This window comes from Bos indicus x Bos taurus, chromosome 1 (genome assembly GCF_003369695.1).
Source record: "Bos indicus x Bos taurus breed Angus x Brahman F1 hybrid chromosome 1, Bos_hybrid_MaternalHap_v2.0, whole genome shotgun sequence".
In the NCBI taxonomy this organism is placed as follows: Eukaryota; Metazoa; Chordata; class Mammalia; order Artiodactyla; family Bovidae; genus Bos; species Bos indicus x Bos taurus.
The window spans coordinates 83,551,271-83,577,641 of NC_040076.1; the positions used below are offsets into that span (position 1 = coordinate 83,551,271).

Consider the following 26,371-nt stretch of genomic DNA (forward strand, 5'->3'; position numbering starts at 1 on the left):
AATTATTTTCTTTTATATATTACCTATAGAGAGTGTGGCTTAGTATTGCTATTATCTACTCAGACCCAGTATTCCTATTATCTACTCATACCTCATTGCATGTTCTATCACAGACAGAAATATTTAGGTTTTTGACTTGTAAGGGAGTCACTGACAGTGACACATAAATAAGCTAATTTATTGTTAGTACAGTGCAAATCACCCCCTTTTACCTATGCAAAACAAAATCCTGATGATAAACCCACAGATATTCCCCCTAGGTATCATCTGTATATGTCAGATTTATGTACAAATTTTCAGTTGCCATTATATGCCCATCAGGTCATTTGGAACTAGGCCCACATAGGTGCAGGTATCACACATGTGTGTTCCACATGCTTGCACACATAGGACTGTGTCCTATACAAACTGACTGAAACATTGATAAATATATGTGAAAATTATGTATTCACATCGACCTATATGAAGATAGACAACCCAGACAGAGAGAGAAATGATTCACAAGTGAGTCAAGAGATTGGTGAAAGGATGTGGAGCTTCAGGTGAGAGGAGGGGAGAGGGTGTGGATAAGAGATGGGGATGAGCAAAGTGGTCCAGAATGCCTGCCAGCTGCCCACACATGCACAGGGAAGGCAGCTTTGTACATCTGGGAGGATTTCTTACAGCAAGCTGGTGCCCTGTCCCACCCCAGGAGGAGAAGAAGAGGATGATAGACTTCATGGTATAGAAAAAGTACTCTGTTTTTTCCAGAGGGAGTGCATAAAATTTTTGAAATTAGTTAGAGATAAAATTAACTGATAGTAGCAAAGCCGACTTGACCATCACAAAGAATGAGGACAGTGTCACCTTGTCCTCGGTGTCCACAGTAGCTGCTTGTGAACCGAGTCAACTAAAATTAGATTTATAAATGACTTTTAATCTCACCATCAGGAATTTGCTTCACAAAGCACTAGAAAATTTAGGGAAGTGCTGGAAAAGAGAGACCTGTAGCATCAAGATGGTAAACTTGAAAGATGAGAGAAATTACAATTTGCATGTCAGATTTAGAAAGGAGAAGATAAGGCTAATAAAGAGCAGAAGGAGAAGAAAATGTAGGAGAGAGAACCAGAGAGTAAGGTATGTATTATTAGCTGTGGTGAAAGAAAACTGAAACGAGTACAAGAGAGATCCTGGGAGATGGTGGGAGCAAAAGAAACCCAAGAGAGAAGTGTTATTGAAATAAAGAAAGGAGAACTGATTGCTTAATGCCTAACACAGTTGAAGCATACCAACACAGTGCCAGGCTTGACTTGTTCCGTTGCCCTTTCTGTAGGGAGATTTTCTCACAGACCCTGTACAGGCACTGCCCCATGAATTCAGACACACCACAAGCTGTGTGTTCTGAAGCCAGAAAGAGTTCATGCAAGGCTTGGGCTGCTAGAGAGGTGGGGGTGGAATCCTGACTTAGTTCCTGCTGGCTACGAGATCTGGGCAAGCGACCTAACTTCTCTGTGCCCCATGGTAATTCCTGCCTGGAAGGGTGCAGTGAAGACTGATCACAGAGCAGTAACATGCACGAAATGCTGAGCATGGCACCTCATGGCCTGGGTGGACAGGTGTCATTCTCATGTTCATTACGGGCTACAGAAAGCTCTTCTGGCTTGGTGAGCTGGTCTTCCTGCTCTATCTCATCAGCTTCATTGCCATGAAAAGACCTGCTATGTTTCACATCTCTAGAGATACATTTTCTGTTAATAGAGCATCAGCAGTTAATGCAACATCTCCTTCACTACCTCCTCCTCCTTTGCTGCCTACCACCTCCTCCTACCCACACATATATCCTTCTGGGCATTCTTTTCTCACCATGTTTGCTCCTTGGTGATCTCATCCATTGCCTTTAATGCTTGATTTATATATCTAATCTAGATTCTGAGCTCCAAACTGGAAAGTCTTCACTTAAGTGTGTCACATCAGTCTTAAGCTTAACAGGTCTAAAATGAGATATTCAGATACCTGTTTGTGAAATGATGAATGGATGGGTATTGGATGACCCCAAGAGCCAGAATCCTTCTCACCAGTGGACCCAACCCAGGGTGTTTGTTACATGTCAATAACAGTCAGTGGCATTTTATCACTGTATCAATATCTATGGATCTGTTTTCCCTACTCTTTGAATGACCTACACCTCTTAAAGGTGAAGATTACATCCTGCTCATCTCCAGTTCCCTTAAAAAACCCTTCTGCAATACCTTGCAAAGAGTGAATATGTATTAACCACTGGTTGAATTCAATTTTTGCTGAATGCTGCCCACATTCATCAAAAGTTCAACCTTTTGGTCTAAGAAGCTTCATCCACAGAACAATGGCCCCAGTATACTTCGCCTTCCATGTCAACAAGGCCCAAATGCTGACACTGGAGGCACACTACCCCCTTTCCTACAGTTCTTGCTGTAGCTCTTGTGGTTTGGCACCATTCAACAGCCTGCCTCAGTTCTGGGATCTTGGCAGTTGTATGAAATCATACTAGGTACATCCAAAGCTGAAAGATGAAGGGAATTGACAGCACAAAGAGATACTCACCCACAGGCCATTCTAAGAACCCATTTTATGTTTTTCTCTTCTGCATGAGGGGGGGACCTCCTTAATATACCATCTCCTTCCACCAGTACATAAGGGCATCTTTCGTATGTGCATGCCTAGTTGCTCAGTCACATCTGACTCTTTGTGACCCTGTGGACCACAGCCTGCCAGGGTCCTCTGTCCCTGGGATTTTTCTGGCAAGAACACCAGACTGAGTTGCCATTCCTCCTCCAGGGGATCTCCCCAACCCAGGGATCATCTCTCATACCCTAAAACCCTCAGCAGAGGTCCAACAGGGACAGGGACAGTCTTGGAGACGCAGGTCCTACTTGCTGTGACCCTCCTTGGTGCAGTAGCACTGTGCTACGGATTGAGTGGGCCTCACTTGGGGAAGGTAGTGGGGGCAAAGGATTGACATGTGGGAGTGAGGCTGGGACAGGTTTTCTTTCCATGTTGCAAAAGCTCAAACAGCACTTGTGACAATGACCTGGTACCAACTCCCTGCCAGTGATCCTCAGCATTTCTTCTCCCCTCTCCACCTAAAGATCAGACATTCACTTCACACTCCCAGAGCCATGCAGCATTCTATACAGATTCCAGGGGCTGCCTCTAACTCCATCTTTTTCTCTCCAAGCCAGGAGGGACACTTGATACTTGTGTAGGGACACTCTTGAATGCTACCTGATTAACACTTACATCTTAAAAGACAATTGGCACTAGCCTTCCCACAGTTATCTAAACTGAGGAAAAGCTATTTGGGTCCTGTGATGAGATGGTACAGAGGAAAAGAAGAAAATCACAGTCCACGGAGATGTTCAGAAAATAGGTATTGACTATGATATGGGGGCTGCGTGCTTGACTCAGATGCAATCATTTGTGATAGAAATTTTGCACTTAAATTTGGTTGTACTAATATTTAAGGGACAACCAAAATATAATTCTCTATTGCCCTTTTCTTAATAGTTAATAATTATTAAGCTCTCATTGCCTGCTTTATGGAGCATACATGGTTCAAATCCTATTCAAATTAATTCTAAAATGCAGTTATAAGCTTGCTTCAGATTTGTATTGAGTATTATTTAAAATATAGATCATTAGTTAGGAATTTAAAATGGCTATAGAGAGATTTTTCTTATAACAGCACTTCTCAAAAGCCAGTTCTAAAGTTCTTGATAAATCATGTTCTCTGAAAAAAATATACCTTAAAAAATGGATTATGGGCTGAGCCACCCCTTTTTCTCTAACCTGCTTACCTGTGTCCTTATTGTGTGAGCCCTGTCCCTTATGGAGACATGCTGCCGAGTCCGAATATTGGGTACTATTTCAGTGGACTGACATTCGCCCTTGACACACTAGTCTTTAGTTCTAGAGCTAGACATCCTGGACACGACCTCTTTCTGGCAGCACCAAGCCAGTAGTTTGACCTCAGTCAAGTCACTTAATGCTCTGAGTCCCAATTTCCTCTTCTGTGAAATGATAATAACAGTTAATACCTGCTCCTGCTTACAGAATTTGTGTCTGCTCCTTAAATCTACCATTCATCCATTCAGTAAATACTTATTGAGAATTTGCCTACTTGTAAGGTATGGGGACAAGGGATGGATGATAGGATATCTGTCCTGGAGGAGCTTTTTGTCAGGTGTTGAATGCATCAAGGAAGATGATATGCATATTTAAAAAATATGCATATTTAAAAAATAACTGTATGAGGTTAGCTATCATTTTTAAAATGGAAAATAAGGACTTCCCTGGTGGTCCAGTGGTTAAGAATCTGTCTACAATGCAGGGGACACAGGTTCAATCCCTGGTCTGGGAAGATCCCATGTGCTGTGGAGCAACTAAGCCTGGGCCACAACTAGAGAGTCAGTGCACCGCAAGAAAGATCCCACATGATGCAATGAAGGTCCTGTTGCATCTGGACCTGACACAGCCATGTAAATAAATGTTTAAAAAAAAAAAAAAGGAAAATAATGAGTGTTGATGAGGATGTGGAGACATTGGAACCCTGGTGCCTTGCTGGTGGGAATGTAAAACACTACAGTATGGTGGTTCCTCAAATGTTAAAAATGGAATTTAGCAATTTTACTTCTGGGTGTATACCCAAAGGAAGTGAAATCAATGACTCAACGGAGATTCACAAACTAATGTTCACGTTATTCCCAATAGCCAAAAGGCGGAAACAACCCAAGTGGCCATCAACAAGCGAGTGGATAAGCGAAATATGGTCTATGCAAACAATAGAAGATGTAAAGCCTTCAACAGGAATGAAATCTGATACTGCTAAATCATGAATGAACTTTGAAAACATTGTGTTAAGTGAAATAAGCCAGATAAAAAATAATAAATGGTGTATGGTTCCACTTACCTAGGCAAAATGATAGAAACAGAAAATGGAGTGTGGAATGGAGGTTGCCAGGGCCTGGGAGTAGGAAGGACGTTGTTAGTCTTTGATGGGGACAGAGTTTCAGTTTGGGTTGATGAAAAAGTTCTGCTGGTTGTGCACAACATTGTGAATATATTTTAATTCCACTGAATCATGCACTTAAAAATCATTTAAATGGCAAATTTCAGGACTTCCCTGGTGGTCCAGTAGTTAAGACTCCACACTTCCAATGCAGGGGGCTGTGGGTTCTATCCCTGGTTGGGAACTAGAATCCGACAGGCCATGTGGCATGGGCAAAAAATTAAAAAATTAATGGAAAATGTTATGTAATATATATTTTACTGCAATTCTTAAAAATGGGAGGAATTCCCTGGCAGTCCAATGGTTAGGACTCCATCCTTTCACTGCCAAGAACCCTGGTTCATTCCCTGGTTGGGGAACTAAGATCCCACAAGCCGTGTGATACAGCCAAAAAGAAAAACAATTATAATTCCCAAAATACTACATGAATACAGGATTGTTAACTTGAATTAGGATAAATGGGATTGTGTTTGTAATCAATCCCTCTTTCAAAAAGTACAGTATGCATGAAATTACTTTGTCATTATTTATTATGTGATATTGAAAAGTGAGCACCCATCCAGATAAACTTTAATAGTTATTTGTGCCCCATCCTGCTCTAAAAAGAATTTAAGGTAGTTTACCCTAAACACATCAGAGTAATAAGATCAAATCCAGCTAACATCAGACCAAATATAGAAACTGAGATATAAAACAGGAGAAGGAGCTGATGGCACATCAGTAACTGAGCAAGACTTTCAACTGATGGCACATTAGTAGCTGTTAGCCTTCCAGAAGGTAGAGAACTATTTATATTCATCAGACCTTTTATTAATGCTTAAAGAATCACTAATTTCAACATGGTCATCTTATGGATCCATAGTGTTTCATATTGTTACCATTTATAGTTCTGGGAATTTATTAAACAGTTATGGAACACCTAATCAAACAGAAGAAGGATGTGGAACTAAGAGCATGTTTTTGTACGTCTGAAGCCTCAGGACCTATTCTGTGCTGAACAAAACAGGCTCCTGACATTCCCTGCCCTGTTGGCCAACTCAGTCTCCTGCACCTTTCCCTGGGTCCCACCATCACCTGGCACAATGACCATCTCCTGCATTCGTGCTCCCCCTGCCTCCCACGCTCCCCACCCAGACCCTGCCCCAGCAGCCTGGTTCTCACAGGGCCCTGCATGTAGCCAGGACTCCTAGCCCCTACTCCTGTTTCCTCCTTCCTGGGTCACCCTCCTGTCTTGCTGCAAGTCCTCACTTCTTACCCAGAGGACAGTTCAGATCTCACCTCCAGGATCTCTCCAGCCCACGCCGATTCCTTCTCCTTGCCATCCTACTGTGCATGCAGTCACACATTAACTGAAAAGCTTATGACCTTTGCTTTTTTTCTTGTGAGAAATGAGAAGCAAGGTGTGATTAAACCAAAGATCATTTCATATATCTTATTCAAGATGATAATATATACAAATTCAGGAAGTGGCATTGAAACATATTCATTACCATATAGAAAATTAGATAGCCAGTGACAATTTGCTGTATGACTCAGGGAGCTCAACTCTGTGCTCTGTGGCAACCTACACGGGTAGGATGGGCCGGAAGGTGGGAGGGTGGTTCAGGAAGTAGGGGACATATGTATACCTGTGGGCAATTTATGTTGATGTATGGCAGAAGCCAACACAACATTGTAAAACAATTATTCTCCAATTAAAAATAAATTTTTAGAAAAGATGATAAGATATTTAGCAAATGACCTATGAGAGCCAGTAGGGATACTCGAGCTGATCTAATCCATGATGAAATGGAGACCCCAAGAAAGAAAATGGCTTGTTCAAAGCTACCCTGCATATTAGAAGCAGAGATAGACCTGGAAACCTATTTTTCTGAAACTCAGTATTGTTATATCATCATGCTAGTTTCATTTCAATTTGTGTTTTATTTCATAATCAGCAAACAGAATTTTAAATGTGTCCCCAAACGTAGGTCAAGAGGGGCAACATAATGTGTTAGCAAAAACATTGACTTTGCCAAAGCCAAAGACATTGGGCAAGTCCATGCATGGCTCTGGGCCCTTCTTTTTCCACTTGTAAAATAAGGATTAACTGATGGCTTTTTTTGTTTTCTTTGACCATATTGCTCCTCATCCTGAATCTTGTTGTTGTTCAGTCACTCAGTTGTGTCTGACTCATTGCCGCCCCATGGACTGCAGCTTGCCAGGCTTCCCTGTCCTTTACTATCTCCTGGAGTTTGCTCAAACTCATGTCCATTGAGTCAATGATGCCACCCAACCATCAACAATCTCATCTTCTGTCTCCCTCTTCTCCTCCTGTCTTCAATCTTTCGCAGCATCTGAATCATTCTGAATCTTTCGATCTGTATTTACCTTTTGAGCAAGCACCCTAAGAAAATTCTTTTCACATGAATGGAGAGTCTTGAAATCCTGGGAGGAACATTGACAGTTGTGGGCAATTGAAAGCTATTTTAAGGTTTTTAAGACAGAGAATGATGGCATAATGGACTTGGAGCTTTAGGAAGGGCATAAACTGGTGGTCTGTGTAATAGATTGATGGGAATGAGATCTCAGGGGCACAAGTGAGTTGCTAGGATTGTGCCAAAGTATTCAAGATAAGAAGACAGGGGAGTTTGCTCTGTATTGGAGGTACTGGAAATGGAGAATAAGTGGTAATTCCAAGAGGTGTATTCAGAGATGAAAAGACAAGACTTGGTGACAGATTGAATGTAAGCAATAATGGTAGGGAAGAATTTGCAATAACAACTGTGTTTTCAGTTCAGTTCAATTCAGTCGTTCAGTCATGTCCGACTCTTTGCGACCCCATGAATTGCAGCACGCCAGGCCTCCCTGTCCATCACCAACCCCCGGAGTTCACACAAACTCATGTCCATCGAGATGGTGATGCCATCCAGCCATCTCATCCTCTGTTGTCCCCTTCTCCTCCTGCCGCCAATCCCTCCCAGCATCACAGTCTTTTCCAGTGAGTCAACTCTTTGCAGGAGGTGGCCAAAGTATTGGAGTTTCAGCTTCAACATCAGTCCTTCCAAAGAACACCCAGAACTGATCTCCTTTAAAATGGACTGGTTGGATCTCCTTGCAGTCCAAGGGACTTTCAAGAGTCTTCTCCAACACCTCAGTTCAAAAGCATCAATTCTTTGGTGCTCAGCTTTCTTCACAGTCCAACTCTCACATCCATACATGACCACTGGAAAAACCATAGCCTTGACTAGATGGACCTTTGTTGCCAAAGTAATGTCTCGGCTTTTGAATATGCTATCTAGGTTGGTCATAACTTTCCTTCCAAGGAGTAAGTGTCTTTTAACTTCATGGCTGCAATCACCATCTGCAGTGATTTTGGAGCCCCAGAAAATAGAGTCTGACACTGTTTCCACTGTTTCCCCATCTATTTCCCATGAAGTGATGGGACTAGATGCCATGATCTTCGTTTTCTGAATGTTGAGCTTTAAGCCAACTTTTTCACTCTCCTCTTTCACTTTCATCAAGAGGCTTTTTAGTTCCTCTTCACTTTCTGCCATAAGGGTGGTGTCATCTGCATATCTGAGGTTATTGATATTCCTCCCGGCAATCTTGATTCCAGCTTGTGCTTCTTCCAGCCCAGCGTTTCTCATAATGTACTCTGCATATAAGTTAAATAAACAGGGTGATTTTTAGGAACCTTAGAATACGACTTTTCCACCAATATGCATAGGGCTTCCCAGGTGGTTCAGTTGTAAAGAGTCCACCTACCAATGTAGGAGACGCAAGAGATATGGGTTTGGTCTCTGGGTTGGGAAGATCCCTTGAAGGAGAAAATGGCAACCCACTCCAGTATTCTTGCCTAGAAAATTCTATGGACAGAGGAGCTTGATGGGCTACAGTCCATGGGGTCACAAAGAGTCAGACACGACTGAGTGATGGAGCATGTAAGTACCAATACGTATGCTATTTCTGTCTGATGAATTCTGCTTCAACCCGAGGTGTTGAGGTGTCTGTGAGGCATCCAGGTGAAGACATTTGGGCTTGAGCATGACCAAAGATTTGGCAGGAAGATAAAGATGTGGGAGAGTCAACAGCACGAGGGAAGAGGAGAGAAGGAAGTCTAGAAACTTGAGTTCAGATCTTGAGGGAGCAGCAATATTAGACATAAGGAGAAAGACGAAACAAGAAAGGAATAGAGAAGAAACAGGCTGGTAAATGAAACATGAATAATAAAGAGAAACCAAAGGAAAAGAAAGGTTTAAGAAGATGAATATCCATTACATCAGAAGCTTTGGGGTTTGAAAAGGATAAAAACAGATGTTTCATTTTTGCAAAGAGAGTATGAGATGAAAACTAGCTTTTTTTAAGTGAATATCTATAATAGTTTTGATGTGTGTGATATGATAGACTATGAGGAGTAAATGAAATCCTTTGATGGCAAATTGTATTGACAGTTAATGAGCAAAAATATACTTCTAACAGACTGGTTTTCAAAAGAACATTCTTCTATTGGAGAGCTGGGAAATTGAGGAGGGGATGGGGGCAAGGGTTAAAAGAGGGAACAGATTAAGGTGTGTGGGCAAAGAAGAAACTTACTAGGAAATCCTAACATGTACATACTGCATTAATAATCTTGTGTACAAAATAGGGCTGCATTCATCTTTTTAAAAGCTTTCCTTTCCTGTCTCTTGGTTATGGTGTCATCTGAAGCAAAGAGGAGGTGTTATATAGGATGGAATTAGCCATACAAAGTTATGTTTTTATGCTACCTTGAAATGTAGCTTCAGAAAAAAAATAGTCCCTTACCATTTCCTCCTTAATGACCTAGGGATGTGGGTGAAGGGAGATCCATTTTTATGTGTAAATCAAAGCCAGAGAGTACATTTAGTGTAGAATACATTCGTGCAGGCTGATCTGGCATCATCAACCCCATCGTAATTACAGTGTTCCACCCCTGGGTAGATATCCACCAGGACATAAATTGCTCTACATGTTTAAAGTTTTAAAATTACTTGAGTACTCCCAATGTTTTCACCTGCATAATATACACTTGATGACTTTAGATATTAAATCCTTGAGTTTTTTCCTGTGAACAAAGTGATTTGGAATAATAAAGTAGGCAATCATCAGCTAGAATCATTAATTTTCTCCAGTATTATAAAGTTATTTGAAAGGAAAACAAAGGAGAAGAAAAGAAAAAGAATGACTAACAATGGTATGAGAATTTTTTTTTTAACCTGAACTGAAATGAAGCCCACCAGTGTTCAGGGGACTTCCTGTTGTTGGGAGTTTTATCCATTGCACTCAAAAAAGTACTAAAATGAAGCAGTTGAAGTTGGAACATGACCTGACCAGGGATTTTTTTTGCTTCTGAGTTGTGAATATTTTCTTGTGTCAGATGTTAAAGACTCCTAGGGGTCTCTAAGTTCTTATATAAATGTTGAATGATAAGACTTACTTCTGCCCACCACTTAGTTATTTCTGCCTTGTGACTTCATTTAATTGTCAATACATCCTTAAACAGCCTTGCCAAGTTACTTAAGCCCAGTGCTTCACAGGGGCATAAGAGGCTGGCTGCACTCTGGTTTTCTATGAATGTTTAACTGTTGCTGTGGTCCTACTTAATGTCATGGCTCTTAGAAACAGATTGGTATTGAGGCCTGTATTTCTTTCTGACATAGCAATTATCATAATTTCAGGATGATTTACAAAAATCAAAGGAACATTTTACTTAGAGACTGATTCACTTCAGTTCAGTTCAGTCGCTCAGTCGTGTCCGACTCTTTGTGACCCCATGAATCGCAGCACGCCAGGCCTCCCTGTCTATCACCAACTCCCGGAGTTTACTCAAACTCATGTCCATCGAGATGGTGATGCCATCCAGCCATCTCATCCTCTGTCGTCCCCTTCTCCTCCTGTCTCCAATCCCTCCCAGCATCACAGTCTTTTCCAGTGAGTCAACTCTTTGCAGGAGGTGGCCAAAGTATTGGAGTTTCAGCTTCAGCATCAGTCCTTCCAATGAACACCCAGGACTGATCTCCTTTAGAATGGACTGGTTGGATCTCCTTGCAGTCCAAGGAACTCTCAAGAGTCTTCTCCAGCACCACGGTTCAAAAGCATCAATTCTTTGGCACTCAGCTTTCTTCACAGTCCAACTCTCACATCCATACATGACCACTGGAAAAACCATAGCCTTAACTAGACGGACCTTTGTTGGCAAAGTAATGTCTCTGCTTTTTAATATGCTGTCTAGGTTGGTCATAACTTTCCTTCCAAGGAGTAAGTGTCTTTTAATTTCATGGCTGCAGTCACCATCAGCAGTGATTTTGGAGCCCAAAAAAATAAAGTCTGACACTATTTCCACTGTTTCCCCATCTATTTCCCATGAAGTGATGGGACAAGAGACTCATTAGCTACTAATAAATATGATCTTGAAGTAACTTTTTTGGTAGAATTATACTCCTTGAAATTGTATCCTTGGTCAATGGCTGTCCTTTATCAGTTTTGTCTTATAACAAGCATTTATAAATAGATATAAATTTTTCATTTTAAGAAAAAATAATCATTGAGTTACAGTATAGGGTAAACTGTAGGATATCTTTCAAATAGGGTGTATATGTCATTACTGTCAGTAACATTCATTTTAAAGTGTCATGTAAACCATTTTTTAACATTATAAACGCAGTAAGTATTTAAATTTTTATTTTTGCTACACGGGGTCTTCATTGCAGCACTCATCCTTTTCCTAGTTGCAACATGGGGAATGGGGCTTCTCTGTTATATCTGTGGGATTCTCTTACTGCAGAGCATGAACTCTGGAGTGTGCAGGCTCATTCATTGTCATTGGTTGGCTTAGTTCCCCTGTGGCATGTGGGATCTTAGTTCCCCAACCAGGGATCAAACTGGTGTCCTCTGCATTGGAAGGTGGATTCTCAACCACTGGACCACCAACAAGTCCTTACATTTTTTTTCAAATCAAAGATTGAAGAAGGGTGAAGAGTAAAATGTAAAAAATTTTCCTCTATTTTCTTGTCTTCATTATCACTCTAAAGGGAATCACTGTTAAAAAATGTTTTAAGCTTCTTGGCATGAATTTTCTAAGCATAGATAATTTTACATATATGTATGTACACACACTCATTTTACACAAATAGTGTGAATTTTATACAACTAGTCATATTCTACACATTGTTGTACATTTGGTTGTTGTTTTTTAATTCACTTAAAACTCTTGGACTGTGTCGTATCAGCATGATTCAGTCAGCTTCATTCTTTTTAAAAACTGCATGGCATTTCATTGCGTGTATGTACCATAATTTAAGTAATTTCCATTTTGTGTCTTGTTGTTGTTGAGGTTCTGTTGTTTTAATTACAAACAATGAACATGTTTAGAAGTGAAAATGCTGAGTTAAGTCACACACACCAGTCAGTGTGTGTTTTAAATCACGATGAGTTATTTTCAAGATATCTTGCACAAATTTATACTTTTGCTAGTATTATCCGAGCATGTTTTCATATCTTCATCTGCCAGTCTTCCTTTGAGGTTTGCAATGTCTGACATACTATAGAAGCTGAAAATTGTTACCTCTTTATACCATGCTTTTGTTGGATTCATATGTACTGAGCATTTTTTTATAAGACTAATAGTCATTTGTATATTTGTGTGAATTTCCTATATCGCATCCTTTGATTATTTGTCCCTATTTGTCATATCTATTCTTATGAAAGGAAAATAAACTATTTTCTAGGGTAGGCTACTGTTTAATAGATAACTCATGAGCAGCTCATAGGAAACCACAAATGTATATATTCTACATGTGAACACTTGTACAAACACTGATTCACTTGGAGGCCCGAAAGAAAGCCCTAAAAAGGAAAGTGTGGCCACACAACCTGAGGAGAGAAAGAAAACAGTCTGGAGATAGACGTGGGGACTGGCCTCACTTTTTCTTTTGTTTTTCTATTGCTGCATTGAAAACCAGCCACAAGCTTAACAGTTCAGCCCACTGTTGCCTCAGGAGCCTGAGCATAGCAAGACTGGCTTTTTGCTGAAGTCACATAGATAAAATCAAGGTGTTGGCCAGTTGCACTTCTTACAAGTTATCTTCTAAGTTTATGCGGTTGTGGCTGAATTCAGTTTCTTGCAACCATAGGACTGAAGTTCTGTTTCCTTGCTGGCTGTTAGCTGGGGGCCATTCAGCTTCCCTGGTGGCTCAGAGGTTAAAGCATCTGCCTGGAATGCGGGAGACCCGGGTTAGATCCCTGGGTCAGGAAGATCCCCTGGAGAAGGAAATGGCAACCCACTCCAGTACTCTTGCCTGGAGAATTTCATGGAGGGAGGAGCCTGGTAGGCTATAGTCCATGAGGTCGCAAAGAGTCGGACATGACTGAGTGACTTCACTTTCACTCAGCTTCTAGAGGCTGCCTGTGATCCTTGGTGCATACCCCACCTCCATCTCCAAATCCAGCAAAGAAGAATGTCCTTTGTGCTATATCCTTCTTGTGCTTCCAGTCTCACTGACTTTTAGATCCAGATCTAGAGTCCACATGAGTAGGACATGCCCAACCTGATAATCTACCTATCTTAAGGTCAACTGATTTGGAACAAAACAGAATGGCAAAATATCTTCACTTATGTTAGTGTTTGATTGACTAACTGGGAGGAGGTGTATGTACACTAGGGGCCAGGAATCTTGCAGGCCATGTTAGAATTCTGCATACCACACCTCCCACCTGCCTTTCCAATAGAAACAGAAAAAGCTCATGTCTTCTGGCTGTAGGACATCAATCACACAGAAACATGGAATGCCAGAGGAAGGGGGAAGGACAGGCATCCAACCCCATGCACAAAAAAAAGGCATCCCTATAGGTCAAAGATCATGATGTGAGCAATGAAATAGCAGAAGGCTGGAGATAAAATCTAGGAAACCACATGTGCAATGTAGGAATCAGGCAGACCTTCCTGACCAAGAAACCAAACCTGATATTTTCTACTCCAGTGTCTGCCCTCTTGCCCCCCACACTATGGCCCACAAATAGGTCATTCTCTGGCTGCATACATGGATTCTGAGTCCTTTAACTTTGCCGTTTCTTCTCATGCCAGAGTGATCAGAGTGTGGTTTTGTGAGATGTTGGCCTTGGGTGTTCAGCAGAACAGAATGAACTGACTACAACCTAAGTAGGTGAGCCACTGAGGGGAACTGTATTGATGACTGTTATTGTAAAAGAATTCTAAAACACTGCTTCCCCCCACCCCACTCTCTCTCTCTTTCATCTTCCCACCTGCTGCTGATTCAGGCATATTATACGTGACTTGGTTGAGACTGAAGTGACTTACATAAAAGAGATTAAGAACATAATTGATGTAAGTAGATTTGGGGCAAGGGGGATGTTAATCATGTATTCAAACTGTAAAAATTTTGTTGCAGAAAGAAATTCAGGATAGTTGCCTTATGTCTCTAGAATTCCCACCAAAGTTTCAGGTCTTATAATAGCACAACTGGTATGTTGTTTGTTTTTTTTGTTTTTGTTTTGTTTTTTTTTTCAGGAGGAATAAGAGCATTCTATGATTGTTGATTCATGTAACAAAATAACTTCCAAAGGATTGTAGCAACTCATATGATTCTAGTAATGCCCCACTTAGGTTCATCATATGCTTGCCAACAACAGATGTGATAATTTAAACATTTTGATAAATAGAATTGTTTCTCATTGTATTAAGTAGTATTCTTTTTACTTAAGAGTAAAATTTATATTTTCTCTATTTTCCTAAGGTAGTAATCTTGAGAAATAAACTATATGTAAAACTTATAATGGAAAGTTTTTACAATAAAACATCAGAATAAAACCAAATATCCAATAAAAACGGGAATGGTTGATGCTAAATGCAGTATTAGTCAACTGTTACAAAATAATTATTTTTAATAATAAACATCAACATTGAAATAAATGCTTGTAAGATTAAATTAAAAATAGTACTTTTAAAAATTTACAACCAGAGTCTAAAAATACATATAGAAAAACAGACTACAAATTATATATGTACTGTGATTATAACCATACATAATAAGCTTTTAAAAAGCCATAAAAGAAATAAGACAATAGTAATTGCATCAGGTCATAAAATAAGGGGTAAGTTTTTTTTCCTTTTCCATTTGACTTTTGTGGCAAATTTAAAAAATGGATTTGTTCTTCCTGTAAAAATGCCATCATATTATCATTGCCATTAAGCCATCTTATTCTGAAGATAGACCAATGAGGACTATAACATCGAAAGAAAGTATCTGAAGGAATGGCTTGCAGTAAACATGTGTGCCATACTCCCCAATTATTAAAGTTTTGGCCTCTACACTGTCTAATTCAGATCATATCTTATGTGTTCCTGTTTGTAAAACCTACTCTCTTTCCACCTCTGCAGGGATATATCATTCCAATGGATTTTATCTGGCTGAAGCATCTAATTCCAGATGTTCTGCGGAATAACAAGGAGTTTCTCTTTGGGAACATTAGAGAACTTTACGAATTTCACAGCAGGTATATAATGATTCAAATTATCAGAGAAAACGGAAAATAAGAGAAGAATGGAAATCAGTTCAGTTCAGTTCAGTCTCTCAGTCATGTCTGACTTTTTGTGACCCCATGGACTGTAGCACACCAGGCTTCCCTGTCCCTCACCAGCTCCTGGAGCTTGCTCAAACTCATGTCCATTGAGTTGGTGATGCCATCCAACCACCTTATCCTCTGTTGTCCCCTTTTCTTCCTGCCTTCAACTTTCCCAGCATCAGGGTCTTTTCCAATGAGTCAGTTCTTTGCATCAAGTGGCCAAAGTATTGGAGTTCCAGCTTTTCATATTAAAAAGCAGAGACATCACTTTGCTGCCAAAGGTCCATCTAGTCAAAGCTATGATTTTTCCAATAGTCATGTATGTATGAGTGCTGAAGAATTGATGCTTTTGAACTGTGGTGTTGGAGAAGACTCTTGAGAGTCCCTTGGACTGCAAGGAGATCAAACGAGTCAGTCCTAAAGGAAATCAGTCCTGAATACTCATTGGTGCTAAAGCTGAAACTCAGCTTCAGTGGATTGGATTGGGGTGGGATGAGATGAGAAGGTCCCCAAGGAAGAAGGGAAAAGACATTAATGGAGCATGTACTAGAGTCAGGCATCGATGTTGTATTCATTTGTGAGTTCTTTTCCTTATTCATCTATTCACACATCAGCATTTGTTGAGCACCTGTTCTGTGTCAGGCACTGTGTTCCGCATTAGGAGTACAAAGTTGACTAAGACACAAATCCACTTACCTATTATCATAGGGGGGTGCTGGGAACCAGGGTGTTAGAAAATGCTAACCAGTCAAACAACTGTCCTTTTAGCCCATAGCTCCTGTCCTTTTAGCCCAATTGTCCTTTTAGCCCAAGGTGTTGGGTTCTAAAAAATGAGAAAAGGAGGGGACTTTGGAAATCACGTTCCAACTCTTTCATTTTACAGATGACAAAACCACATCTTGTGCTTACTACTTTACCCATTCTAATGGCTCCAGGCTCTCACATCTACTTGACAGGAAGGAAGAGACTGCTTGGTGAATGGAATCACAGTTGTTTCTTAACCCATCTCTTTGTCTATTGGTCAGACACAAAGCTGAAATAAAAATACTATTTCTGTTTCTTTTGCTGGAGAAGTTATACAGCTTCTTTGAACCTCAGGTTTCACACTTATGAAACCCTGTTTTGCAAGGTTTGGTGGAGGATTAAATCAGATACTATTTGCAAAGCACTTAGCTTATGCCTGACTTATAGTCAGCTTTCAATGATAGTAGTAGTAGTAACAGCAGCAACAGTGGTTCTTGTTAATGTCACTATCATGCAGCAGAGATCATCAGTGTATCCAATCTGTCTGGTGCTTAGAATTACCCGAACAGGTATGAGTGGTTTCACAGAATCCTATTAATGGCACAGAATATATATTTTTTTCTTCCAAATCAGCATGTTGAAGATGAGTCAAAAGCGGTAAAGCCTGGAAAACAATATTTTTCTATGCATTTCTTAAGGCATTATGTGATTTTACTTAAAAAAAAAGTTTTGTTAATCCCATATATATAAAAATCAAAACAATATTATACTTTTCTTTCCCTAGGACTTTTCTAAAAGAATTGGAAAAATGCACCGAAAACCCTGAACTTCTGGCACGTTGCTTTCTCAAGAGAGTAAGTCTATGCCCCTAATAAGTCAAAATAACCTTGTGATTAAATAGTGTATTTTCTATATAAATGACAAGGGCAAATGGAAACACAAATGGTCTAAAAACTTGTATGTGCCCTTTGAATGCAAACTGGGAGATCTTTGCAGGACTTCACCCAGCGTGAACTGAGTTCACCCTGCTGGGTGGGAAGGACTGCAAGCCTGGTTTCCTGCAAAGCCTCCTGAAATGGAAGACTGGCCCCCCTGATCCCTGAGGTAGATAATCCTCCTCTGAATGACTAAGCTAACTGTTGTCAACTAAAAAAGAGATGCACAAAGTGCGAGTGTGAGTTAAGTTCTATTTGGGGCAAAATGAGGACTGCAGTCCAGGAGGCAGTTCTGAGAAACTGCTCCAAAGTGGTAGCTGGGGAAGGTCAATATAGAAGATTTTGGTGAAACGAGAGTTCAGTGCCATCATGCACTTATTTTACAAAAAGTTTTCTGCTAGTCATGAGGAGCTGATGTCACCATGAAGGGATTTAGAAGATGCAAGGATTGGGAATTATAAGATAGGTTCCTGAAAATATCTAACTATCTAAAGACGTGTTCCACCAGCTTCCCTGGAGCACAGAGTGCTTCACTCTTCACAACAGCTGCAGTAGCACAGGATTCAGTCTCCATAGAGGGAGGTGACAAATGACCTTGGCAAGTGCCAATTTGTGGTTGACATTGTCTTAGGACAAGAGTCAAACAGCAGGTTTAAATTCTTCGCTAAAGTTGTATTAACACTCTCAAAAGAACTGCGAAACTGAAACTCTCAGAAAATATTTCTTCCACTTTATTTTCTACGGTATCAAGTACAGTGCAGTGCTCAGTTGTGTCTGACTCTTTGCAACCCATGGACTGCCAGGCTCCTCTATCCATGGAATTTTTCAAGAAAGAATACTGGGGCGGGTTGCCATTTCTTTCTCCAGGGAATCTTCCCCACCCAGGGACTGACCCCAGATCTCCTGTGTCTTTCTGCATTGCAGGCAGATTCTTTACTGCTGAGCCACTGGGAAACCTGATCCAGATGCCCTCTACTTTCTAAGTCTTTCGCATTTCTTCTCTCTCTCCCAATCAACCCTTCTTTTCATTCTCTTGCTCTTTTTTTTTTAATGAGCCTGAGACAATAAATTAAACAACTTAAACATTTTTCAGCAGCTCAAAGTAGGACTGATAAGTCTAACAGCAGTATTTGTGATAAACTGAAAGCAAGGAAATGAAGATTCCCCAGGTTTCAAGCTATTAGACACAGTGGAGAAATAGTCTTCAACCCTCAGAGCTTTAACCAACCTAGAAGATCCCTTCCATAGCCCTACCTGGGTTTTCCATCACAGCCTTATCATAGGTTTTTCATCCTGAACCAGAATTAAAGATACATAAAAACTATTTTGGAGGAGATGATGAGATGGCAGCGCAGTAGGTGGCCACAGAGTATATCTCTCTCTGAGCTTGCATCAGGAATACATCTTCAGATGCAGAGGATCTCACAGAGCACCAGCTGAGAGCTGTCTGGAGTCCCTGACCACCAGAAGGGAATACATAGATTGACACAAAACTTGGTAGAATGAAGGAAGGAAGGGAAAAAACAGAAAGAGAGTGAGTAGGACTGGACCTGAACCCATGGGGTGGAGGGACTGAAGCAGGGGTGAAACCCCCGCATTGGAGGAATAGTTTGGGACAAAGGGAAGGCATTTGAGGCTGTTGGAGGATGAAGCAGCTGATCTGTGAAGGTCTGAATGGAGTGAGAACCACACAAACAATCTGTACTGCAGCCCTATGTACCCCAGACAGGGACACAGGTCTTCCAGAATGCACAGTGGCTGGGTAGGGACTGGAGAGCAATCCCAGGACAAGGATTGCTATTGACTGTGGGAGACATCCTGAGGGGATGTGAGGGAGGAGATAGAAGAATGTCCTTGGAGGAAAGCTGGGCAGCTCTGGAGGCAGGGTGATACTGCTGAGTCAAGTGCAGGGAGTAGGACCATCACTGTAGCCTCTCTCTCCCCCCACATACTGATGCTAGCAGCTGATGGAGAAAGACCCCAGAGATAGTGGCCCTTTGAGTGCCTGACACACTGAGCAATAGAGAGGGACCCCAGCCAGGAGGGCCCTTTGAGTGCTTGCTGCACCAAGCACCATAGAAGGACCAGCCAAGGAAGCCCTTTGACCACCAGCTGCCAGAGGCTAGAAAAAGGCTCTAATAGCCTTTTTATATCCTTATATCCTGCACCTGTGGCTGCTGGCTTCCCTATACATCTGGCGCATCCAGGTTTCTTGGGATCCAAGCATCTGTGCCACCTCCACACCTAGTCCTCACTAGGGTAGAGCTGCCAGAGGCTAGGAAAAAAAAAAAAACAAACCCTAATACTGTGAAAATCTCATGTACCCATGGCCACCGGCTCCCTTGCACACCTGGCACTGCCAGGTTCCCCACAATGCAGCCAGCTGAGCCACCTCCATACCTGGTCCTCACTGGGGCGGAGTTGCCAGAAGCTAGAAAAAGTCCTAATAGAGCCATATCTCCTGCACCAGCTCCCCCGCATACCTGGTGTTTCCAGGGTCTCTGATCCAAGCAATCACGCCACCTCCATACCCAGTCTTCACTGGGGCAGACCCAAGTCCTCCAGGGCAGCCTCAGGAGCAAACTCCAGTGGATGACCCATATGCAGAGGTGAAGATAAAACCACAGTTGAGCTCCAGGGGCAGAGTGGCTAAGGAAGACCATTGAAAACCTTTCCACCAGCTGTACAAGTTGCGGACTAAATCCACACGATCAACTAGGTAAACTCTGAGTCTTGTTGTTTAGTTGATAAGTCATGTCCAATTCTTTGTGACCCCATGGACTATAGCCCACCAGACTCCTCTGTCCATGGAATTTCCCAGGCAGGAATACTGAGTGGGTAGCCATTTCCTCCTCCATGGGATATTGTTGACCCAGGGATCGAACCCACGTCTCCTGCATTGGCAGGCAGATTCCTTACCACTGAGCCACCAGGGAAGTCCTATGGAATATATAAAAGGACAATGAGTGTTCACACAAAAGAAGAAGCCCTAGCTCTGGCCACTGTGGACTTTGGAGGAAAGCACACACAGGTATAGGGCTAGATTAGAGTCTGTACTGTCCCCACAACAGATCCAGAGAACAGCTGAGTTTTGGAAGAACTCCTAGGGAGGTGGAGGTGGAATTGCCACTCTATATACATTTTCCTCCTTTCCTTTTCACCCTTTCACCTTTCAGCCTTTTTTCTTTTCTTTTTCATATTATTTCATGTTCTTTTTTAAAATTATCCCTTAAATTTTTATTTTTCATAACCTACTTTTTCCATTTTTAAAATGTTTTAATTTTAAATAAATTTATTTTTACCCCAGTCTTGATTGCATTCTTCTTCTTTTATTCCTTTTTTATCCTTTTTTTCTATGTTTTCTCTCTTCTTTTCCCTTTGTAAGTGTGTGAGTTTCTTTGGGTGTTCTTGGCTATTGAGAGTTGGTTTCACCTTGGCTATTGAGTTGGGGTTTTATCTTCTGTGTTATGAGGCCTGTGAAATCTTGGTGCCACAGTAAGGGATCAGGCCTGAACTCCTGAAGTGGGAGACCTGAGTACAGGACTTTGGACCACCAAAGAGAACTCCCAATCCCATAGGACATTAATTGACAAGAGCTCTACCAAAGGCCTCCATCTCAACACTAAGACCAAGCCTCACCCAAAGGCCAGAAAGCTCCAGTGCCAGACACCTCATGCCAAATCACTAGCAAAAAGAAACACAGCCCTGCCCATTAGCAGAAAGGCTGCCCAAAGCTATTCCAAGCCCATAGACACCCCAAAACACACTGCTGGACTCAGCAGTACCCCTCAGAGAGACAAGATCCAGTTCCATCCACCAGAACACAGGCATAAGTCCTCCCAAAAAGGAAACCTTTACAAAACACTGGTCCAACCTCATTCACAGGAGGCAGACTCCACAGTTAAGAGGAACTACAATCCTCCAGCCTGCAGAAAGGAGAACCCAAACACAGTGAATTAAACAAAATGAAAATACAGAGAAAAATGCAGCAGATGAAGGAATATGGTAAAAAAACAAAACCCGTAAGACCAAACAAATGAAGAGTAAATAAGCAGTCTACTTGAAAAAGAATTCAGAGTAATGATAGTAAAGACAATCCAAAATCTTGGAAACAAAATGGAGGCACAGATAAATAGACTGGAGGCATGGATAGAGAAGATATGAGAAATACTTAATCAAGACCTAGAAGAATTAAAGAATAGACAATCGTCAATAAACAACACAATAATTGAGATTAAAAATACACTAGAAGGAACCAATAGCAAACTATCTGAGGCAGAAAAACAGACAGGTGAGCTGGGAGATAGAATAGTGGAAATAACTGAAGCAGAGCAGAATAAAGAAAAAAGAATAAAAAGAAATAAGGACAGTCTCAGCAACCACTGTGACAACATTAAGTGTACCAACATTAGAATTATAGGGGCCCTAGAAGAAGACAGCAAAAAGAAATGGTATGAGAAAATATTTGAGGAGATTATAGGTTTAGGGCAGGAGGAGAAGGGGGCAACAGAAGATGAGATGGTTGGATGGCATCACCGACTCAATAGATATGAGTCTGGGAAAACTCCAGGAGATAGTGAAGAATAGGGAAGCCTGGCATGCTGCAAACCCATGGGGTTGCAAAGAGCAGGACACGACTTAGCAACTGAAAAACAACAATAGTCAAGGACTTCCCTAACATGGGAAAGGAAATAGCTACCCAAATCCAGGAATCTCAGAGAGTCCTATATAGGATGAGATGGTTGGATGGCATCACTGACTTGATGGACATGAGTCTGGGTGAACTCTGGGAGTTGGTGATGGACAGGGAGGCCTGGCGTGCTGCGATTCATGGTGTCACAAAGAGTTGGACACGACTGAGCGACTGAACTGAACTGAAAGAGACAAAAGACCTGTATGCATAAAACTGTAAGACACTGATGAAAGAAATCAAAGACAACACAAACAGATGGATAGATATATCATGTTCCTGAACTGGAAGAATCAATATTGTGAAAATGACTATACTGCCCAAAGCAATCTTTTGGGTAGTATAAAATTGGGTCATGCAAAAAATTGAACTAGATTCAGTGCAATCCCTATCAAATTACCAATGGTATTTTTCACAGAACTAGAACAAACAATTTCACAATTTGTATGGAAACACAAAAGACCCTGAATAGCCAAGGCAATCTTGAGAAAGAAGAATGGAACTGGAGGGATCAACCTGCCTGACTTTAGACTACACTACAAAGCTACAGTCATCAAGGCAGTATGGTACTGGCACAAAAACAGAAATATAGACCAATGGAACATAATAGAAAGCCCAGATATAAATTCATGCACCTACGGGCACTTTATTTTTTTACAAAGGAGGCAAGAATATACAATGAAGAAAAGACAGTCTCATCAGTAAGTGGTTCTGGGGAAACTGGACAGCTTTGTGTTAAAGAATGAAATCAGAATGCTCCCTAACACCATACACAAAAATAAACTCAAAATGGATTAAAGACCTAGGTATAAGACCAGAATAAAAGGTTTAGAGCTAAACATGTTTAGAGGTAAACATAGGCAGAACATTCTGACATAAATCACAGTAAGATCCTCTGTGTCCCACCTCCTAGAGTAATGGAAATAAAAACAAAAATTAACAAATGGAATCTGTTTAAACTTAAAAGATTTTGCACAGCAAAGGAAACTATAAACCAAGTGAAAAAGATAATCCTCAGAATGGGAGAAAATAACAGCAACTGAAACAACTGACATGCAGAAAAACAAACAACACAATCAAAAGTGGGCAGAAGACCTGAACAAATATTTTTCCAAAGAAGACATACCAATGGCTAATAAACACATAAAAAGATGCTCAACCTTGCTCATTAGAGAAATGCAAATCAAAACTACAATGAGTATCACCTCACACTTGTCAGAATTGCCCATCATCAAAAAATCTACAAACACTAAATGCTAGAGAGGGTGTGGGGGAAAAGGGAACCTTCTTGCACTCTTGGTGGGAATACAAATTGATCCAGCCACTTTGAGAACAGTGTGGAGATTCCTTAAAAAACTAGTAATGAAACCTCCATATGACCCAACAATCCCACTACTGGACACATACCCTGAGGAAACCATAATTAAAAAGGACACATGTTCCCCAATGTTCACTGCAGCACTATTTACGACAGCTAAGATATGGAAGAAAACTAGATGTCCATTGACAGATGAATGGATAAAGAAATTTTGGTACATATACACAATGGAATATTACTCACACATAAAAAGGAATGCATTTGACACAGTTCTAATAAGGTAGATGAACCTAGAGCCTGTTATACAGAGTGAAGTAAGTCAGAAAGAGAAAGACAAATATCATATGTTAATGCATATATATGGACTCTAGAAAGATGGTACTGATGAACGTATCTGCAGGGAAGCATGGAGACATAGACATAGAGGACAGACTTGTGGATTCAGGTGGGAAAGGAGAGGTTGGGATGAACTAAGAGGGTAGCATTGAAACATATACATCATCATATGTAAAATCAGATAGCCACTGCAAATTTGCTGTATGACTCAGGGAGCTCAAATCTGGTGCTCTGTGACAACCTAGACGGGTGGGATGGGGTGAGATGTGGGAAGGAGGTTCAAGAGGCAGGGGTCATAAGTATATCTATGCCTGCTTCATGTTGCTGTATGGCAGAAACCAATATGATATTATAAAGCAATTACCCTCCAATTAAAAATAAATAAAATTTAAAAACTATTTTGTATTCAATCTGATTAATTTCCTTTTTGAATTACTTTTATAGCATTGCTATAGTGTTTTATACCATTTTACAACTTTACACTAATCAAACCACTAATGTGAAATCTAGTTTCAGAATTTAGTAATATTTCATAATTGCTTATATCATTATTGCAAAGATTTATTGAAATTATTGAATGAGAAAAGGACCAAATTCCTGTGGGAAACAAATGGATATTATCAAATAAAAATTGTCCAAATTTTAGGAAATGGTTGGGAAATTGTTAACTGGACATCTTTTCTTAGAAGAATTTCTCTCCTAAAGTTTTACAAAGCTTTTCATACCCAGACCACAAACCTGCATATAATTCTATATGATTTATGATATTGGAGACAAAATACCAGTAGTAAATTCTTATCAAGTACAAAGCTATTACTCTGGGACAAATGAAGTAATTAAAAACTACACCACCCTTATGGCAGAAAGTGAAGAGGAACTCAAAAGCCTCTTGATGAAAGTGAAAGTGGAGAGTGAAAAAGTTGGCTTAAAGCTCAACATTCAGAAAACAAAGATCATGGCATCCGGTCCCACCACTTCATGGGAAATAGATAGGGAAACAGTGGAAACAGTGTCAGACTTTATTTTTTTGGGCTCCAAAATCACTACAGATGGTGACTGCAGCCATGAAATTAAAAGACGCTTACTCCTTGGAAGGAAAGTTATGACCAACTTAGATAGCATATTCAAAAGCAGAGACATTACTTTGCCAACAAAGGTTCGTCTAGTCAAGGCTATGGTTTTTCCTGTGGTCATGTATGGATGTGAGAGTTGGACTGTGAAGAAGGCTGAGTGCCGAAGAATTGATGCTTTTGAACTGTGGTGTTGGAGAAGACTCTTGAGATTCCCTTGGACTACAAGGAGATCCAACCAGTCCATTCTAAAGGAGATCAGTCCTGGGTGTTCTTTGGAGGGAATGATGCTAGAGCTGAAACTCCAGTACTTTGGTCACCTCATGCGAAGAGTTGACTCATTGGAAAAGACTCTGATGCTGGGAGGGATTGGGGGCAGGAGGAGAAGGGGACAACAGAGGATGAGATGGCTGGATGGCATCACCGACTCGATGGACATGAGTTTGAGTGAACTCCGGGAGATGGTGATGGACAAGGAGGCCTGGCGTGCTGTGATTCATGGGGTCGCAAAGAGTCAGACACGACTGAGCGACTGAACTGAACTGAACAGATGAGAAACTGAAGTGAAGGAAGGTTAAGTAACTGACCTCAGACCAAATAAGCAAATAGCTTTGTTTGTAACTAACAAAGCTGAGAACTGAACCTGAGCAACGGTCTTCCCAATTCCTAAGCAATTACATCTCCCTGTATGAATATGAGTTTTGGGGTAGCAATCTTTTAGCCTCCTGATTTATTCTATAAGGAAGTAAGGGAATCAGGCACTTTTGTATGCTGCTGGTTAGTTCCCATGTTTTTGCTAAAGAATTTTGAACTGAAGAGCAAATTTAGGTCAGTAGTGTATTTCAGTGCTGCAAGGCATGTAATGTTCTGTGATACTCAAAGTACAGACACAGAAGCAAAAAGTGAAGGCTTTAGGAGCACAGGTATCAGCTCAGCATCCACCAAGAGAACACAGAAATCCACAAGGAAGTGGCCACATGGTCATCTCTGCCGGAGCAGTCCAGGCTCTGTGGCAAGCACAGCTGCCATGGACTGGGTTCTCCTGATGGAGAGGATGACGCTGGTAAACTGACTCTACAGGCTTGGGTATGCTTTATACCTTGGATATTGGCAAATGTGTGCCCACCTCTCATGGCCTTTGATACAATAAGAATATAGTTCACACAGCACTTGGAATCCCTCTTGATCTCTAGCTATGAGATAGCGGTGTAGCTTTTCATGTCTTGGAAGACCTGTGCTGCAGGTTGAAGGTGATGTCCGAGGCAGGGATTGCCCAGACCACTTAGTTTGTGTTCAAACTTCCTCTGCCATATTTTCCTTCTGGGATGTTTCTATCTTTTGGTTATTTCTTAGATTTATTTGCAGGGTTGGCATCATGATGACTGTAAAGTTGGTGCTGGTGGTAAAGAACGCGCTTGCCAATGCAGAAGACATAAAAGACATGGGTTCAATCCCTGGGTCAGGAAGATCCCCTGGAGTAGGGCATGGCAACCTACTCCAGCATTCTTGCCTGGAGAATAACATGGGGGACAGAGGAGCCTGGTGGGCTACAGTCCATAGGATTGCAAAGAGTTGGACATGACAGAAGTGACTTAGCATGCACACATGGGAAGAAAGGAGGGGCCATCAGCCACCAGCACATTTTTGTCCATTTTATTACTCACTGCAAAACCA

The 26,371-nt window shown here is 41.1% G+C and overlaps 1 protein-coding gene across 5 annotated transcripts in view; it reads left to right on the plus strand.

Annotated features, from left to right (window-relative positions):
• The window catches only part of MCF2L2 (MCF.2 cell line derived transforming sequence-like 2), a 260,855-nt gene that overhangs the window by 175,428 nt on the left and 59,056 nt on the right, over positions 1–26,371 (plus strand). For all 5 annotated transcript variants that reach the window (XM_027539953.1, XM_027539944.1, XM_027539970.1 and 2 more), the window contains 3 exons: positions 14,300–14,366; positions 15,420–15,535; positions 17,133–17,202. In XM_027539953.1, the coding sequence (XP_027395754.1) occupies positions 14,300–14,366; positions 15,420–15,535; positions 17,133–17,202 (253 nt within the window). The remainder of the gene's footprint in view (positions 1–14,299; positions 14,367–15,419; positions 15,536–17,132; positions 17,203–26,371) is intronic.